Source organism: Kogia breviceps, chromosome 2 (genome assembly GCF_026419965.1).
Source record: "Kogia breviceps isolate mKogBre1 chromosome 2, mKogBre1 haplotype 1, whole genome shotgun sequence".
NCBI classification, from domain to species: domain Eukaryota; kingdom Metazoa; phylum Chordata; class Mammalia; order Artiodactyla; family Physeteridae; genus Kogia; species Kogia breviceps.
In genome coordinates, this window is record NC_081311.1 from 146,363,143 (window position 1) to 146,382,114 (window position 18,972).

The 18,972-nt window shown below is 41.4% G+C and overlaps 2 protein-coding genes and 1 long non-coding RNA gene across 3 annotated transcripts in view; 1 reads left to right on the forward strand and 2 right to left on the reverse strand.

Moving 5' to 3' along the window:
* Nucleotides 1-18,972, forward strand: part of LOC136793606 (uncharacterized) — a 106,177-nt gene that overhangs the window by 50,640 nt on the left and 36,565 nt on the right. The gene's annotated exons all lie outside the window — the stretch shown is intronic.
* LOC131750268 (intraflagellar transport protein 70A) lies at nt 3,002-6,082 on the reverse strand. The gene has a single exon (XM_059052758.2). The coding sequence runs from the start codon at nt 5,638-5,640 to the stop codon at nt 3,643-3,645; it is 1,998 nt and encodes a 665-aa protein (XP_058908741.1). The 5' UTR covers nt 5,641-6,082; the 3' UTR covers nt 3,002-3,642.
* PDE11A (phosphodiesterase 11A) overlaps nt 11,190-18,972 on the reverse strand; it is a 429,207-nt gene continuing 421,424 nt past the window's right edge. The window contains exon 20 of the mRNA XM_059052757.2: nt 11,190-15,113. Within this exon, the coding sequence (XP_058908740.1) occupies nt 14,976-15,113 (138 nt within the window). The 3' untranslated portion in view covers nt 11,190-14,975. The remainder of the gene's footprint in view (nt 15,114-18,972) is intronic.

Sequence of the window (18,972 nt, forward strand, 5' to 3'; positions counted from 1 at the left end):
GGGATCCAAGGTGGGTTGTGAAGTAAATCACATAGCTAAAGCTCCGTTTCATCTTCACCTCAATGTTCCTGTCTTTCCAGATTTCTGGCAGACAGGCAGCTGGAGGCCTTCAGGGGTAGGAGAGACTCTAATTATTTCAAGAATAATTGATTTTAAAAATGCATATTATAATAGCCTGTTAATAAAACTCCTGGAGTATATATCATTTATGTATCATTTTTGGTATATCATCTTGGGGAAGAATTAAAATCACATCTCCCCATCTCCAACAAATAGACATTAGTAGATAAACTAAAAGAGGGAAGTTAAGAGAATTAATTTATAAATATTTACAAAATTCTTGATTTATGCACAGCCATAGCAGAGAATGAGGACTGCCTTACAGTACATTCATAGCTAGAGCTGTAAGCAAATCTCCAAGTGAAAAAAAAGACAAAAATGCAAATTTCTTAGTAGTAGTCAAAATGTTATAGCATCCAACAATAACAACAGATATCTACCTGAGGGGTTAACGTTTACTGTCATAAATCAAAATACCAGAAAACATTCATTTATAATACAAATATATATTGTGTTCCTGAGTGACTTGTTTATATATTCAGGTCATAAAAGAAGGCAACTTTCTTCTATATGACTTATACAGAATTAGATGTTATAGCCAGAAGTAACTGTGAAGAGCATCTAGTAGTTGGAATGATTGGGATCTCTAGGGGTAAATGAATTTCTTAAGTCCTAAAACTTGATTTTGGAAAGTCTGGAACTCATACCTTAGTCTTTTCATTATCAGTTTGGTGCTTATTTTCACCTATACTGAACACATCACAAAGTGTCCACACTTGATATTTGTTAGTATTCACAAGGAGGCACTATTCTGGAAAACAAAAATTGGAATATGAAGGGAAATTTTGATTATAAAACCTAAGACCGGGCTTCCCTGGTGGCGCAGTGGTTGAGAATCCGCCTGCCAATGCAGGGGACACGGGTTCGTGCCCCGGTCTGGGAAGATCCCACATGCCGCGGAGCGTCTGGGCCCGTGAGCCATGGCCGCTGAGCCTGCGCGTCCGGAGCCTGTGCTCTGCAACGGGAGAGGCCACAACAGTGTGAGGCCCGCATACCGAAAAAAAAAAAAAAAAAAAATCTAAGACCAACCAAGCAACCAAATTATGGAAGAAAATGAAGTTATGGACCAAATTTCATACCTGAAATAAACCAATTCTCATTCATTTAATACTTCTACTTCTAAAAGAGCTTAGGCCAGGGTCCAAACTCAACTTTGCTGAGACCCAGAAAGTTGAAGGATGAAAAAATAGAGTGGAGGCAAAAATTAAAGTGAGAATTGGTCTTATTGGACAGCACGGTCTATCCTGAGATGGCACAATGAACCTATATTTATTTGCTGATTGAGAAATGGTCCAGCCATGGACCATTACATATTGGTCACCAGAGGAATGCAAACATACCCACTTTAGCAGTTATTTGGCTCATGCCATACCCTTTTCTACAGCCTAAAGTAGAATAGAAACTGCTATTTACGGTTACTTGCTTATACAAAGATGTCACTCTAGCAATTGTTGCTTGGGGGCAAGACCTGGTGACTGTTACTGGCAGAGAGAATGCAAAAGTGATTTAGCTCATACTGCATGCTCCCTACTCTTCTTAAAAAAATGGAAAAGTTCATCAAATAATATTTGTTATTATAATTTTAAGTGTAAAAGTTCAAATGTAACAACTGTAAAGCTGTCAAGGATAAATATAGATTTTTAAAATGTGTGAAATGGGAGTAACGAAGCTATTTAGATAAAAGCCATTATCAGACATTACTACATTACTACATATTCCAACCTATAATCTCATGAATCAAAGCTTTTAACTGTCTGGATTCAAATGTGACTGTATTCTTTCCAATATGCATTCTTTCTTCTTCCAGGGGTTGTTCAGTAACAGCAGGTATGTTGAGTGTGCATCCCATTTAACATGCCAACAGGAAAAACAAAACTGTAAAATATTTTTTTCTTTACATGCTCCAGAAGTTAATTTGTAATAGAAGGAACCACTAGGTTTGGAAAGGAGTCCTTTACTTGAGTGAGGACACTATATGTTTTCTATACTTCTTAAGCAATTGGAAAATTTCCTCCAATGTACAGCATATTAATTCATTTAATAATCCCTTCAGAGTTTCCTTCCAAATATGAGACCATCACCATCAACTAGATAAATGGTACCAGCTCAGATAACAGACCAGAAGATGACATAAATTCCAGCCCATGCAGTAGAAGTCACTATGAGCCAAATTCTCACACAGATTACAACAGAATTTCAGAACCCAAAGATGTCATGCTACAGAAGAATTATTCTCAGCATGCTTTATCTGGGTGCCTATGTAGCTGTTTCCTCTGTGAAAGAAAAAGAAAATTATTATAGCAGGAATTCCTACTGTTCATCAAGAGCTATTAGGTTGATCAATGGGAATTGCTATTTTTATAGGCTGAAAACTTTCAAAATCAGCAATTTCATATGATTCAACCTAATGCTTTTGACTTTTTCTAAACCAGATCAAGTGAGCATGACAGTTACTTTTATGAAGAGCAAAGGTGTAAGGGGTTGGGGAAACAAACAGTAAAGCTCCTGTAGCTTATAGAAAATTAAATGTCTATGCAGAATTAGAAGGGTTCACAGTGAGAACCCCCAAACACTATTGAGTTTTGACTATGAAACTGGCATTATGAATCTAACAGATAAGTTTTCAGAATCCATTGATACCATTCTATGGTATGAGTAGGAGAGTTTGATAGGGTCATTGGAATAGCATAGAATATTTTTCCTTTTCCAAAAGGCTACAACATAAAAACAAAGTCCAGTATTAATGTGTCTTAAGTAGAAGCAAGAATTAAGAACTGAGTTCTGAGGGTACTTGTTATTAATCACTGTTACAGATCAATTATGAAAAGAGTAAGATTATATATTCAAATTATTCACAAATGGACAAAAGAAAACCATGGAAATTTGTCAATTGTTTATTGTCTCCACACCATAGCACCATAGTTTTACTATGGCACAAGATTTCCTACTGAATCATACAGATTAAAAAAAAAATTTAGAACATAAGGAATTTTTGTTAGATAAAGCATTACAATTGTATTGGAAAATTCTGCCAACACAGACTAAAATCTATGCAAAATATATGCATTACCAGTTACTGTTACTTAAGGGTAAATTGTTGAAGTATAATGTGAAACCCTATTATTAATGTCCAGATGTTCTATACATTAACTGAGTTCTGGACTTGATAGTGCCTGGTCTCTGGATGATATAATCTTCTCATGCAGGATTTTTTCAGGATATAGCAAAACACAAAAGATACAAAGGAGAGAGAACATAGGCATTACAAATACTATTAGACACACTTCCCCATTCATTTTTGAATTTTTCATAAATCCTTCTAGGGTTCAAGTTCTTTTTATTATAATTCTTTTGTGAGGTTTCTCAAAAGATACATCTAAATTATTTTAATTACAATTTCAAAAGTGTACAAATTTCAACATAAAACAAATGTGAAGATGCCAAAGGACAAACACAGATAAAAGAGTTGCAAATACGTATAGTTAACAGGGCCATTTTGATAAAAGCCATTATTAGACATTACTACATATTCCAACCTATAATCTCATAAATCAAAGCTTTTAACTGTCTGGATTCATAAGTGACTGTATTCTTTCCAATATGCATTCTTTCTTCTTCCAGGGGTTGTTCAATAACAGCAGGTATGTTCCTGCCATAAAGTTCACAGTGTTCTAGAAACTGGACACATTCTTGAATAACACTGTCACGAAGCACAATCATGTGTTTTGACATGTTTTCTAGTAATGACAGGAAGCATCTTTTGGCATAATACCAGGTATCAGTTCCCAGTTTTTTATTATAAGGTTCCAAGCTTTTGATAACCCGAGAAATACCAAAGTCATAATTTCCTTTGGCACAATAAAGCGTCCCTATCACCAAATTCACAATGCAGAGATGGTAGATTTTCTTATCTGGGTCCTCATAGGAGAGGTGCTCTTCCTCCTTTTCTATCTTCCTCATCAACTCCTCGGCTTCTTCATTTTGACTTGTCATAATATATGAAACACACAGGTTAGCCAGCACAATAGCACTGACGTTCAGGATGTTGTCATAATGCTTCTTGACTATGGGCTCATAAAAACCTATGGCTTCTTTGTATTTGTTTTCCTGCATGAACAGAACATGAGCCACATTCAGCTTCCACACATCATGGTCATTACAGAATTCCACAGATTTGCGGAAGATCTTTTCCACCATTGGATAATTTTCAAGGTTCCAGTAGATTTTGGCCTGGGCCATCAGCACGGGAATATACTTCTCAAGGGTGTCATCATATTCATTCACTGCCTTTTTGACAGCTTCATCATCTCTGTTGTGTCTTGCTTCCTGTACTTGTTTGGTGAGTCTCCGGAGCTGTTCAGTCAGCATCCCTGCTAGCGCATCAAGCTTAATGAAAGCCTCTTCAGGAACTGTCTGGCAAGTGATCATGGCATCCAAGAAGTCATAGAGATAGGGTGTGAGGAACTTGTAAGTCAAGTGGGCATTCTCTGCCAGGACATCTGCTGCCAGGTCAAAATACTCATATTTACAGTAGAGCAGCAACAGGTTGCCAAAGGTCTCTGGGGGAAAGGGATTCTGTTGGAGCAAAAACTGTAGCTTCTCAAACCCTTCTGTAGGCTTGGCATCCATATTCATTAACGCCTGGTTGTGCAGGGTCACAGGGTCTAACTCTTCCTCTGCCCTCGGAGGCATATCCGTGAGGGTTTCCTGGGCCACCTCATAGTTTCTCAGTTGGTATTCTATGGCGGCCTTGAGGTTGAAGGCTTCCACCAGAGTGGTCTGGTGAAGGACTAAGGTGTTGCCAACACTTCGAACATCAATGCCCTCAGTGGTCATGCCCACACCCAGCTCTGGGTGCTGGCGGATGCCGTGCTCAATAATGTCGGCGATATGCTTCAGTGCGGATGCGTACTGCCGGCTGCTGTAATAGGCCAAAGCCAGGTTGTAGGAAAGGTCAGGCCGGTAGCCCGAAGCCTGTAAGGCAGCAGAGAACTTGGAACATGCGGCTTCATAATGTCCCTCCTTGTAGAGCAAACAGCCCAGGTTGACCTGGCCATCGAGCTCGTTCTCGCCCCCGCTGTCTTCTCCTCCTTCCCCGCTCAGTAGCTGCTCCACCAGGCTCCTGGCCCCGGGCAGATCGCCCTCGCTGTACTTGATCGCGGCTTGGAGACGGAGGACCCGGTTGTGGTAGGCGGGGTTGTCCAGGAGGAGGAAGGCGACGCGGGTGGCCTCTGGGTAAAGGCAGGCCTTGTACAGGGCCTGGGCCTGGTACAGGCGGTACTGCTCCAGCTCCGGGTGCAGCTGGCCCAGCTGCTCATAGCACTCGGCGGCCAGCTCGAACTCCTGCAGGCGGTAGTAGCAGTAGCCCAGCAGCGACAGGCCGGCGCGGCTCCTCGGGCTCCGCTGGAGCTCTCCGCCCAGCAGCTGCACGGCCTCGGCGTAGCGGGCATCCCGGATGAGCCGGTACACGACCGCGGTGAACTCCCCGTCGGGGATGGGCGCACCGCTCAGCCCCGCCATAACCTTCTCCGCGGTTGTGCGTCCCAGTTACCACGGCAACATGGCAACCGGAAACGGAAGGCTGCTTCTCCGGATATTGTTTTGCAACAGAAAAACTCCGTAAGGAATATAAAGGAATCACTGAGGTGAATCATTAAAGTACCGTATTGGCCCTCGAAGACTCTGGGCTGCGAAGGTCGTGAGTCCAGCAAGAGAGATGAAAGGCTTCGTGGCGGTTCAGAAACGGAAACTCTACTTCCCGGCATGCACCGGTCCGATGTCGACGACGTCGAGACGTGGCCGCGCTGCCTTCTGGGAGGTGTAGTCTCTGCGGGACGGACCCTTGGTTGCGGGGAGATGAGGTTTCACTTGTCTTTCTTTAGTGTTGAGGTTGATTTAGAGTTGCTGGCTGCCTGCTGTGTTACCTGTCTCTTCGCGGGGAAGAAAGATTTGCGGCCTGAAATCCCTTGCGATTTTAGCCTTACACACTTTGCAGTACATACTAATGGCGTCGTTTCACGGTTTTTCTATTTTAATGGGAAGGAAAAGGTGGAATATCTCTTTGGCATTCTCCTGGAATTAGAGTAGCTTCTCTTTTTAAGCTGCCTTGAGGGCACACTTTCTAAGACATAAATGCAGAGGGTAATAATAGTTCTTATTTTTGTCGTTTCCACAAATTAACGACGGGAAATGGTTTTGTGAATATTATCTGGTATTGGGAGACGTTTAATTTTAGATACAGGTGTTCCCCCCTCACCCCAAACAGTTACTACTGAACAGATGTTGGCTTTTAAACTTGGCCATATCTATTGGCTTGGCCCTCCAACTTTCACTACAAATAAGAAACCAGTCTTCCTTGATCTCCCTGCATCTCCATTGGTCGTCCATGATCTGCCTTGGACTATCTAGTATCTAAGATAAACGGCGTACGAATAAAATCATGTATTTGCTATATACTTAAAGGCTTCAATGCAAGTCCTTTTGCTGCCCATAACATCTTTTATATGTATAAATTCCAGAGCCAACACCAACCATATTGTATGGCCCTACGACAATTTACACATTAAGATTATTTCTAATCTTAATGACCACCGTGTGATCTGTATATTACAGATATAGAATCTGTGCACTAGAAAGTTTTAAATAATTTGCTCAAGACCACACAGCTAGGAAGTTAGCAGCAGTGCCGTGATATCCAGCAGATAGTTTCAGTAGGAAATAGTGACTGCTTGTAACCTATTCCATTTATTTCCTAAGATGAGTTTGTAAAGGCCCAGTGTTTGCTGCCACATTGTATTCTGGAACATTAGTGTCTTTTTTTCCTCCATTAAAACAACGAACCAACTTGGTGTGGGCAGTAGAAATCTGAACTTCCAGATCTGATTTGCAGCTGTGAGCAGGTGTTAGGAAATAACTAGTGGGGGTGGTATAGTTCCTAGTCACCCAGTATAGCTGGCAGGGGACTTCTGTAGGCATGTGATTGCTTGTATCATAAAGCAACTGACTTTATATACTCATTCAGTCTTCCCTGCTGAGAAATTGACAGAGGTCTGTCCTGCTGGGTGGGACCAGACAAGGAACCTTCCACTTCATGAATACTGAGAAAGGGACAAACTGTACCCATTTCAGACGGGTTGAGTGGCATTCTGGCCCACCTAAGATCCCCAGAGAAAGCAGCTGATGGGGTCCACCATAACTCTATTCCAAGGCTTCTTTCAACCTGATCTCTGGGTGCACTCTTTTAGGGCCTTCAACTCAGGGAGGTATGTGGGTTGAGGGACGCTTGCTAGTGCTGCTCAGTAATTGGGGAGTGGGTAGGTGGCTGCGGGAGGATCTTCACCTTTATGGCTGCCTGACTACACTTGTCTCTTGGAAACTCAGGCTCAGTATTTTAGACCTGATACTTTGGGTGAGGTGCTATTGTAAATCAAGGAAACATGACAGAACCTGGAAATGGGAAAGTGCCTTTTATATGTTTAGTCTATCAGTCTGATTTTCAGAGTTGTATTCGCACCATGAAAGCATTCACCTTCAAATGGCTTCTTGGGAATGTAAGCAAAATAGAAGGAATCTCTGCTCTCCCCCAAATTTCTCCAACCCCTACAGGCATCAGTTGAGGTTCCCCTCTTTGTGCTGGTACCTGTCTGTGAGCATGGCTGCTGAAGCGGGCAGGAGGGAGACATTCTGTGCCTTCCTCCTTATTTCATGTGCTGCTGCTCCTGAGGCCTGGCTTGGAAAAAGCAGGACATTCGGCTTAGACAGATGGAGGGCAGGGTCATTTTCAAAATGAAATGAGTGCACAAATCACGCTGTGAAATTGGCATGACCATCCCTGCTGCTGTGATAGACTGACTTTTATTTAGTCTATGACAGGCAGTTGGGGAATAGATTAGGGGTTTTTTGGGAGGGGGATGGTGAAAGAAGGCCCTTTAATTAATGATAGAAATTCTGGAAAGCAGTAAATGGGGTGGAAGATTATAAAATGTCATAAAGGATCATTTTGTTTCCAACAGAATCTTGGAAAGCTGGAGCATGTGTCAAAAAAGTTAGTGTATTGTATCATTTCTAGCAATAAGAGAATTTTGTGGTTGCAGTAAAAAGATTTAGTGCCTTATTGAAAGGAATTAGACTTTAGGAAAGCAGTGTTGGGCTCAGGGTGGATTTTGCTGCATAAAGGGAGGCAAGTTTACCATGTAGAAGAATTCCATTCCGGCAAAATGTATAGGAACTAAAAGTTCTTAACATGCTTATGTTTCTGCCTGTCAAAATGTGAGATGAGCAAATTCCATATTCTATTTGTATGTATAATCTATTTGACATTCTGTTTTAAAACTAGTTGGAAGTTATGTTTTCTTATTTATCCTCTAAATGTAATCACTTCCTGTTGGTAAACATTGGTAATTTATGAACATCTCAACAACACAGCTGAGGTCAGACAATTTCCTTGATAAAGAAAGACCTTCTGCAAAACCATTTTCCAGTTGTTATTTCTCTTCCCTTTCATTCTAGGCCACTTTCTTCAGGATGGCCAGTTTGGTGGTTCAGTCCCCTTGCTTCTTCCTTCCCACCCCCCAATCTTCCACCATAAAGAAGGCAGAAAGAATAAATTAGTGTCCAATTGGTAATGTAACTGATTGGTAATGTAACTGTTCCCAAATCATTTGGGAACATTTATGGTAAGACATTTAACCTCATTATGAATTCTCCTTTCACTGGCAGTTCCAGCTTTATTAATATTTTAATTAGATTTCCTTCTTGGATATACCTTTTTAAAAAAAAAATCAAGTAGCTTATATTTGGGGGCTTGTGGTGTTATTACCTAAATTAACTTGTTAGGAAGAGCACAATAACATGGTTTATAAATGGAATTACCAGAGAAGGCACAACTGTGGATATTGACATTTAAAGAAATCAATCAACCATCCAAACAAAGAGCTACTCTAAGCCCCTGTGTTTATGCAGGACTTTCTGTACAAGGACCAGGTCCTGCTTCGCCTAACTTCCCTCATTAATCCTCACAGCCCTTCTGTGAATTAGGTAATTTTAACTGTTGGCCTCACTTGAAAAGCATGGACTGCAAAGCACAAAGAAGCCTGTGGTCGCCTCAGCACGGGGGGATTGGTGATTGCTTAAGCTGGCCAGTAGGGGCCACACTGCACCTCTTCCCTCTCCCCCTGAGCACCTCCTCTCCAGTCATTTGAATTGGCTTTGGATCATTTGCTGCAGTTCTAATAGAACAGGCACAATGGTGTAAGAATTTTAAAGTTTAAGCACCGAAGCCGTTGTGTAATTGTATGGCGTCAGTGGCTGGAGGCCCTGCATGGATGCGATCCCCCTGTGTAATTGCCCACGCAAATTTGAGCAATCTGTAACAGACACGGGAACCCGTTGCATTGGGCTGCAGACTCTTATCCCTCCAGAAAAACCTCACTAATTCAAAGAACCTTTTGTCATCTTTAAAATGCTCCATGGACAGGGCTGTCCCACTATCCCTCTCACACAGGCAAACATCAGAGATCAGGACAAGGTTAATGGGCTAAATTGACAGTCAAAATTTAAATCGTAGGTGTTCGGATGCATGCTTGCCTCGTTCAGTCCTTAAATCGTCCTTCCTAAGAGAAAGAAAGATTATTCCAGAGCTTTAGTTAAACTTTAAGCATTTTATTAAAAACAAAGATATTTAGGTCTCTTAAAGCAGTTTCGAAATCATAGATTAGATGCTTGTGAAATGGGCAAACAGTCTATAATGTAGTATTCTTATAATGACAGCTCAGCTTGGGAAATCTACACAAATGGAGTGACGTCAGACAACTCAGTTGAAGACATATTTCCCTTCTTTTGTGTAAAACAATAATGATTAGGAATCAAATCAGCAGGGGACCCTTTTTAGATGATTGTACATCAAAATAAAGTGGCAAAAGCATTTTCCACCAAGGGAATGAGATTAGCCAAAACCTAGACTCCTGTTTCCATACAATGCTGTTTGTGTTTTTTAAAATTCATTTAAATATGATGTAATCTAAATCTAAAGAAAAAAATAATCGAGATTCTATACACACACAGCAAATGAACACAAAGGTAAATGGTGGCCTGAAATAACACATTTTTTATAGCAAATACTTCATTTACTTAATAAAACAAACATATTTCTGTGCCAGTGAATACATTCAATGGCATTGGTAGAGATACGCTACACAGGTAAATAACTTATCTTTAGCACTGTTGAGAGATGGACTAAATATGCAAGAACATTAAATTAGAAAAGATGTCCAACACCAAATTACCAGCTGAGGAAAAGGTACACAAGCGACATAAGCAGGACCTCAGGCATTGTTAAATCCAAGTACTCAACATGAAATTCCCCAGACACACCACTTTATTTCTGCCATCTATGTGTTTTATTCTATTATTGCTCACTTATGAAACTTATGAAATTTTGGCCTTCTTATAGTCAGACTCAACCTTTAAATTTCCTGTGACATTTGAGTTTTGGGAGTTCTTTACAGCATGTGGCAGAACGACAGTTTCAGAGACTGTTATTCTGAAGCAGACAATGAAACTTCACTGGCATTGCCAGAGTTTTTAGGGTCCCAAATTAGGTTTTGCTCTTTTGCTTTTATGAATCCTTTTTGAGTGTTTATTTTTTTTTCCAGCCAAAACAGTTTTCTTTAGATGTAGAACTTCCCTTAAAATATTTAGATTTCTGTCCTGCTTGAGAGGAGTTTTTCACACTATTAATGGGGATGAAACTGTATTTTATCTCTGTGCAATTCAATAAGAGTCAGCAGGAGAAATGGATTTTAAAATAATTCTCCCACAAAGTAAATTGAGCAGACTGTGTTTAATGACTTCAGGTAAGTGGATCAAATATGATAAATTTTGATACATGAAAAAAGCAACTGAATTCTTATAGCATTAATATTACATAATGTTATTTCACTAACAAAATTTTAAAGATTATTTCCAACCCAACCCAATGTGTATGCAAATATAAAATACCTGGAAATGTGTAGACAGCTTAGATTTTAGAAACAGAAAGCACACATGCAATTTTAACTTCTTTTGACTCACTTTATAAATTGTAAATTAAACTGACTACCATTTATGGGATATCTATGATATGAGATAATCTAAAGTTGTCCTTTATGAAATAAAAGGGTATATTTTTGTACCTATAACCATGTACTGATGACCATGTCTTTCGTGATCACTAGAGGCAGGCTCAGACATATCTGTGATAAGGTTGTTTTTATATCTACTCCATATATGTAACTTTTAATTTTGTCTTTAGTGAGGAGATGACCTCTTTGCTCCTATCTTTTTTGAGAAGAGTGAATAAGACAGTTATGTGGAACAATTTTTTAAAGTTAAATACAGCTTAGTCCTTTGGTGCAGAAATGAACTGAATAAAAGTCAGTGCTTTTATTTTATAAGTGGAAAACCCAAGCCCTGAGAGTCCCAAGATAACAGGTCTGGCCAATGGCCAGGCTTGGGGGAGCCCCATCCATTGTGCACTGGGGTAGTGCCCTTTACAGTTTGCCAAGCCATCCCTCCTGGCTGGGATTGCCAGCTACATTGTAGGTTGTGCATGTATTATCCACATACTGACTAATAAAATTATAAATAGCCTGCCTGAAAAAAATACACTTCGTGGAGAAAGTAGGATGAAGTCATTTCAACCATTAATGCCAAGAGACCTGAGGAAGCACACATAATCTGGTCAGTTGTAGGTTTTATAAGAAGGCTCACATTTCAAATGCCTTCCTCCAATAGGAAGTAAACAATAATAAGGATTGGGAAAATTTCTCTCTCTCTATTTTGGAAAAGCAGATTATATGGGTAACCACACATACCCCAAATTCGTGGAAAGTTATACATTAGAAAAGGGATTAAAAATACCTCAAACGCCCAAGAGTTCAACCCCTAACCCTCTGGGTTGTTGGCACCAGGGAGGCTGCTACCCTCTTTTCTACTGTTTCATGGTTGTGTAGGAACAGACCGGGGCATTAGTCAGCAGTTTCTGAATTTTGACCCCCAATAGGAAAGATACCTCGAGACAGGAGAAATAGATGGAGGCAATTACAAACAGCTGCTTGATTGATGGTTGACATTGTCAGGGCTCCACTGTATGGCAGGTTGCAATGGTGTTGAGCTGCTCTTGCTACCAGTGGGTGTTGCTATTGGCAACCACGCAGTGAAGCCAATAAAAAGGCAAGAAAATGAGAGGAAAACTCAACCTTAGTGGAAGCCGTAGGGTTTGTGCTATAAATTACATTCCCCTTAGCAATATGCAGCATCAACGTTCAGGGCAGCCACAGTGCGTGTAGCTACCTGCAGTCTCCATTGGACCCTGGGTCTAGTTTTATCATAAAGCACATGCTTTCAAATTTTGCTCTAGATACACTGGCATCCGTCTGTCTGGGCTATTTATTTATCGTTGGGGAGGATGACAGATGTGGGTTCATCTCTGCCTCACATGGACTGATTTTCAATTCCCACTTGTGATATAAACATGATGTGACACAATAGCTAGAAACACCTGCCGTGCTCCTGAGCTGCAGACACACGACCAGGGTCCGTCCCTACCTCCACCCCCCACTTTGTTCCTCACCTGAAGGAGGGAGACAGCCGGCAGAAGCTGTTTTCCTTTATAGCAGAGTGATTCAGAAAACTGGCTTAATAAAATCCATAAATCTGAACAACCTCCTCTTACCTGCTCTGTGGAGGCAGTTTTTCCTGCACTCATTTTCTCTTCTAGTTTCTCCAGTCTTCCCCGCAGAGACAGCTGTAAAAGGTAGCTGGGCACATTGTTTTTTAGGGTTCCTACTCCTTCCTTCTCTCTTTTGTCAACCCCCTCCCTGCTCAAGTATCTCTCTTTTCTAGGCAATTGATGATAGGATTCTGTACCCTCATTTTTTGGTAAGACATGCCATTTTTCTTTGTTTGGATTCATGTTCACCTTCCCTTTATCAGTTCTCTTACCACCTGCCTCGGTCCCTATCTCTTCCTTGTTAGTTGTTTTCTTTTGCTTCCCCTCCTCCTCCTCCTTTTTTTCCTCCTCCTCCTTCTCTTCCCCCCATTTGCCTGGTTTATAATTTTCTTTTACTCTATTTCTGGCCATATAGAACCTTCCTTCTTCCCCATGGGTACCTACTCTTCCCTTACTTCTGTTTTGCTACTTTAATTTACCCATTCTTTAAACATTTCCCAGATGTCTACTGTGCGCCAGGAAAAAAATGTCCTTGGTGGAACTTGGCCCCTTTGAGTAGTAAAGGTAATAACTGACACTGATGAGCAACAAGAACAAAAATGGTTTGAAAATTTTAGATCGTTTAGAGCTGGAATGGACTTCAAGGTTCATCTGGTCCAGGGATTTTCAAACTCCTCAGAGCCCGATTATGGGCTACTAGGTATGTAATCAAAGAAATGAGGATTTGTAGGGGCTCTGGCTTTCCCAACCCAGCTTCAAACTGAGGACTTGGGCTTTTAGATGTTTTATGTCTTGGGGATTCTTTGTAAGATTTATTTGAACAAAGAGTCCTAAGGTTAAATCATGTTTGAAAATAATTTCCTAGTGTAATCTCATTTGACAAATGAGGGAAAAGGCTGGGAGAAGTAAAGTGACGTGTCTAAAGCCATCCAGTGAATACTGCCAAACCTGGGGTACAAGTGTAGCTTCTGGCCCAGCGTTCTTTGGATAAGGCATACCATGTCCTCAGTCTCCCAGCTTTCCAGTCATTGCAGCTATTTAATATAGCTTATTCTTATCTACTATAAACCTAGCTTTCTATAGAATATCTGTTCTCTGCCTAGACTGTTGTTTCTTAACCTTTCAAGCATTATATCTCACACTTAAGGAAAAATCCAAAATTGGGGACCTTTCCATTTGGCTTTAGGTTGGCACTGGTAGTAACCTTCCATTTTATACTGAAACTCAACACTAAGAGAGCTCCAGGTAGGCAGTGATCACTCTCCGTGGCTCTGCTGTGTCCTGTGAAATGTCTCACTGTTGGAAATAGTTCTGACTGTTCATGTGTCATTTGTGTTAAATCCACCTATAGATTTTCTTTCAGCCTTACTTTAATTAAAGTCTATTAATCCATTCCTTCTGGGAGAAGACTTGGTCTACAATGAAGGCTGAATTAAAAAGCTGAAAAAGGGGACCACAATCCCAATACAATGTTATGAATCTTGTCTAAACGCCAATCAGACAAACACATTTACTGTCTTCCTACTATAGACCTTTTTAGGGGAAAACTGGGAATGGCTGGTTTTTGTGAGGATAATATAGTTTCTCTTTTAGGTAGGCGATTCTAAAGGCTCTGATCCATCATTAAGAAGCTTTAGGATTAAAAATAAGATATCTCTACAGAATACCAATTGGGATTCTTGGGACGGTCTGGTGCAAAAGGGGGAGCTCAGGAGAGGATGCAAAGGCAGGCATTGTTTGGCTTGTAACAAACAGAACAGCCATACACGACGTGAAGCAGCGCTAACGACGCCTTCACTGCTCAACGTTCCCTTGGCTCAGAGTGAGCAGGGCCAAGCGTCCTCAGGTCCTGGACCCAAGTGGCCCGCTGCCCAGAATCTTCGTCTCAGCCCATGTGTGTTCATCAGGGAGAGGTGAGCGTCCTGGGGCATGTGCTCCCTGCCTCACCTCCTCCTCTGTCCCTTCTGCGGACACCACACTGCAGGGTAAAAGCCCAGGCATGCTTCCTAGCACAACCCTGAGACTTTATGTCTGTTTGAGCTTAAAGGAACAAAAGAATGCTGTGGTGGGACTGAAGCTGGCTCTTGAGGACCAAGTCATTTCACAGCCACGGCTGACCTGGAGGGTTAGCCTCTGTCATCTCCTGTCACCATGAGATTGACAGAGGGGCAGAGGCAGCCGAAGTGACGAGCAGCCTTTTCTGGTGCAACTCTTCCCACTTACTTCTGTTGGCAGCCACCGAATCCAGCATCGGCTTCAGTTTCACATTGACCTTCACCAATGCCTAAAATATAACAAAAGCAGGAGGGGGAGAGAGGAACCGGAGTCACTGCCATGATTTTCTAGCTTTCAGCTGTGAGGAGAATGGCAACTGGCTGTAAGAAATGAAAGTGATGATTATTTTGGTAAACATGAGCTATTTTACAAGGAGTAAATATGCACTTAGCACCATTGTGTTGTATTAATAGGGCTTATATAGAAAATGAAAAAATAAGACAGATGTCTGTGTACTCCTCCAGGGGGTGCCAGCCAAGTTGGTTATGATCCTGTTTTAAATTCACATCAAACAGGAAACAAAATATGCAGCTCACACGGTCTGCTAGGATGTGTATCTTTGCCTGCTAGGGAGGGCTCCAGATCTCAATAGATTAGGAACTGAAATTTTGACAAGAATAAACCTACCATTTGCTCCACCAAAGATGACTCTGGGTGGACTCACGTGAATGAGAAAGGCCAGGTAAAATCCTGAGATGAGAGGAGCTCATTTTTAAAGCACAGGATCTGGGGACTGTGCTAAATGTACAGATCACCATGAGAATATGCATGGAAATAGACACGAGAGAAAAGAAAAAGGGGTGTGGAAGAGAGGGACAGGTGGAGGGGTGCAGGAGAGAGGAGGGAGAGAAAATGTAGGGTGGGGCTGGAGGCCGACTGACCACAAGGCTAAGGAAGCTCAGGATTCAGGGTCCTCACTTTTAGGAGACCCTTCTAAATATTTCTTTTTTGCACTTAATTTTGTGTTATTTTTAAAAAAGGGTCCCCAGCTCCCAAATGGCACAAACCTTCAGCCTCACAAAATGCGGATCACTCCTCCGGGGGGAACAAAGCGATGAATGAAAATGGGGATTACGGGGCTGGGGGGGTTTAGCCCCTGGGAAGGGAATGGTCCCGCTTAATGCCTTGGGTCACGTTCTGTGGCCACAGATTATACTCCCAGTCCCGTGGAGACACCCTGCAGGTGCGTCTCATTCATCACGAGGGGAACAAAAGGTGACCGGTGACTAAACCACCGTGGTTGCAGGACATCTCCTGAAAAGCCTGCTCCAAGCCGGACCCATACTTGGCGGGCACTCCAGAGCCAAGTCCTCCAACAGGAAGAATAATAGTTCTTTCTGTTGAGGAGGGAATCCTCTGAGCATGACTGCAAACCACCTGTTAGGAGGACCTGAAGTATCCCCTCAAATAACCCTCCGCTCTGGGGAGTTTCAGGGATAATACAAGTTAAGTGTAACTAGATGTAAGGTAAGGGGGGGGAGGGTTGAAAGCCCAGAAATACGCTGGGATCCTGTTGAGCAGCGCGCGCCCCCCCGTGGCGGTGTCCCCTCACACGCGTGTCCCTTAAACACAGCGGGTTCTCTCTTTTATAAGCCATTTTTATCACACCAAGCAACAACGTCTAATTTGAAATCAGATGTATTTGTTATTCTATAGGATAATAAATCACAGCAACATAATAACTCAGACAGTGATCAAAATCCCCTATACATCCATGAGAGAAATGCAGGTGCCTGTGTTCTGCTCAGTGCAGTGTTTTTATTTAGACAAGAGTGTAAGAGGTGAGGACGAATGCCATGGTTTTTAGTATAGTTTGGCACTGGCTCCTCTTTGCTCTGATTAAGCCTTTTAATTAAACTGACTACTATAATTCCTATGGAAATTAGTGTTTGTTATTTTCCTGCCCCAAAAGCATTTCTCTAGAACTTTTTTTTTTTTTTAATCCCAGGAGCACAAATTGGAATTTTTTTCTGCATGAAATGTAATTAAAAACTCATTTGATTACTATAGTTCTGGCTCTGTTTTACTTATTAAATTCCTGTAATCAGTTTTCTTTTATGAAGCTGCTGGGAAATGATCTCAAAAGCAACACATTTTTCTCTTCCTTGGCAGGTTCCCGAGCGTTTACTAAATTACGTTCATAGCACCTGCCCATGATTTGAATTACTCCACCAATTTTTATTCCTTAAACTATTTAAGTTTATTTGGCTTAGCCCCAAACAGATTGCTTTCCTTTATCTAGCTCTTTGTTCTCTGTCTTGCTTTCTTTGTGTTGAATAAAAAAAAATTTTTTTTGGGGGGGATACATTATTTCTCAGAATTCCTTCTTCTCTTTATTTCATATTCTCCTTAAACACAGAATTGCCATACTGGAATATCTTTTTCCTCTAGTCAGGTGCTGGTTCTAGGCAAAGGTAGCAAGAATCTCATCGTGAAGAATTATTCTTACACTATAAATTTGTTATATAAATGCAGTTAGCTGGAAGCATATGGAGCTATTAGACTATTAGGAAGGCAAGGGATTATCCACAAACCTAAATTCCAAGGTTTACGGTGATTACGTGCAATGCACCATCAGCAAGAGAATTGCTCCCAGTATTTAGAAAGATATGAGTATTCCTACAAACTTCTCATCAGCGAGTGACACCCGATGAGTTCTGTGCAAACACTACTGGTCTCTGTCTCGTTTGACTAACTCTTCTCTTAGCAAGAGAGAAAGGGGACACATCACCCATCCGCCCACTCTCCCTATACACACAGAGGGACTCTAAAGGTTATGTGTGTGGCACCATCCACCACAGGATGCTGAGTCCCCTCTGTGACATCCCCGTGGTGTGACCATTCAGTGTTTAAACACATCCGGAGGCAGTGAACTCACTACCTCCCTGGCTGGGGGTGTCGGTTTACTCTGTCTGATTTTAGAATGTTGTTCTTTATACTGAGCTGAAAACTATATCCCTGTCATCGACCCGATGGTTCTAATCCTTGGGGCGCTCTCCCTTTAAACTCGAATCTACTAAGCAGCTAGGCTGATGACTCATGTGCTGCTCCAAGTGTAGGTCAGGATTGATTTATTGACCTCAAAACCCAACTTGGGCTGAGTGTGGATATCACTGAGACTCCCAAGCTCACTGCAGCTCCCCAACCCTGGCCCATCACAGCCAGGACCCTGGATACTTGCCTGACCTGGGGACACAGCCCTGGGCACCTAGTCATCCAGGTGGCTGAGGGGCCACTTGCTTCCTCGTTCCTTTCACACTCCACTGTTGAGTCCACTTGTGACCAGCACGTACAGTTTATTCCATATTTAATTTATGTTTTTAATAAGTAACACATTACTAGTCCAGTGAATACAAAGGGTACAAAACGTAGTGTTAAAATCTCCTTTCATCCCTGCCCCAGAGATTTAGTTTCCTTCCCTAGAGGCAACTGATGTTATCAGTTTCTTGGGTGTCCTTCAATAAACATTTTATGCCTATGTAAGCATAAATACGTAGAATATATATATATATGTATAATGTATATATGTATAATTAGGTTGATTCCCTCATCATTTGCAGTGTTTCTTTCAGAGAGGGAGTGAAAGCAGAACCTTGTGGAACAACATTATTATGATAATGCTTGAGTGAGACTAATCACACTGTGTAGAAATTAGCATCTGGAGTATATAGAGAGGAGAGGGATCAAATCCCAATTTTCTATTGCTATGCCCCTGAATTTTTCTTCTGCAGAGCTTAATCTGCTGTGAATCCTATCTAGTGTAGTTTTCCTCTTAAAAATTGTAGTTTTCACTCCTAGAAGTTTGACTTGGGTCTTTTTTTATATCTTCCATGACTGTTTTTCATGCCCAATCTTTCCTCTGCTCTCTTGAACATATAAAATGTAATAAATGTCCTTCTTTATCAGTTCTATGATCTGTGTCATTTCTTAGTCTGTACTGATTGATTTTTCTCATTATTATGGGTCAGATTTCTTGCTTATTTGCATGCCTGGCAATTCTTGATTGGATATCAGACATTGTGAATTTTATGTTGTTGGGTTCCTGATTTTTCTTTTCTTTTCTTTTTTTAAATTTCTTTAAACATTTC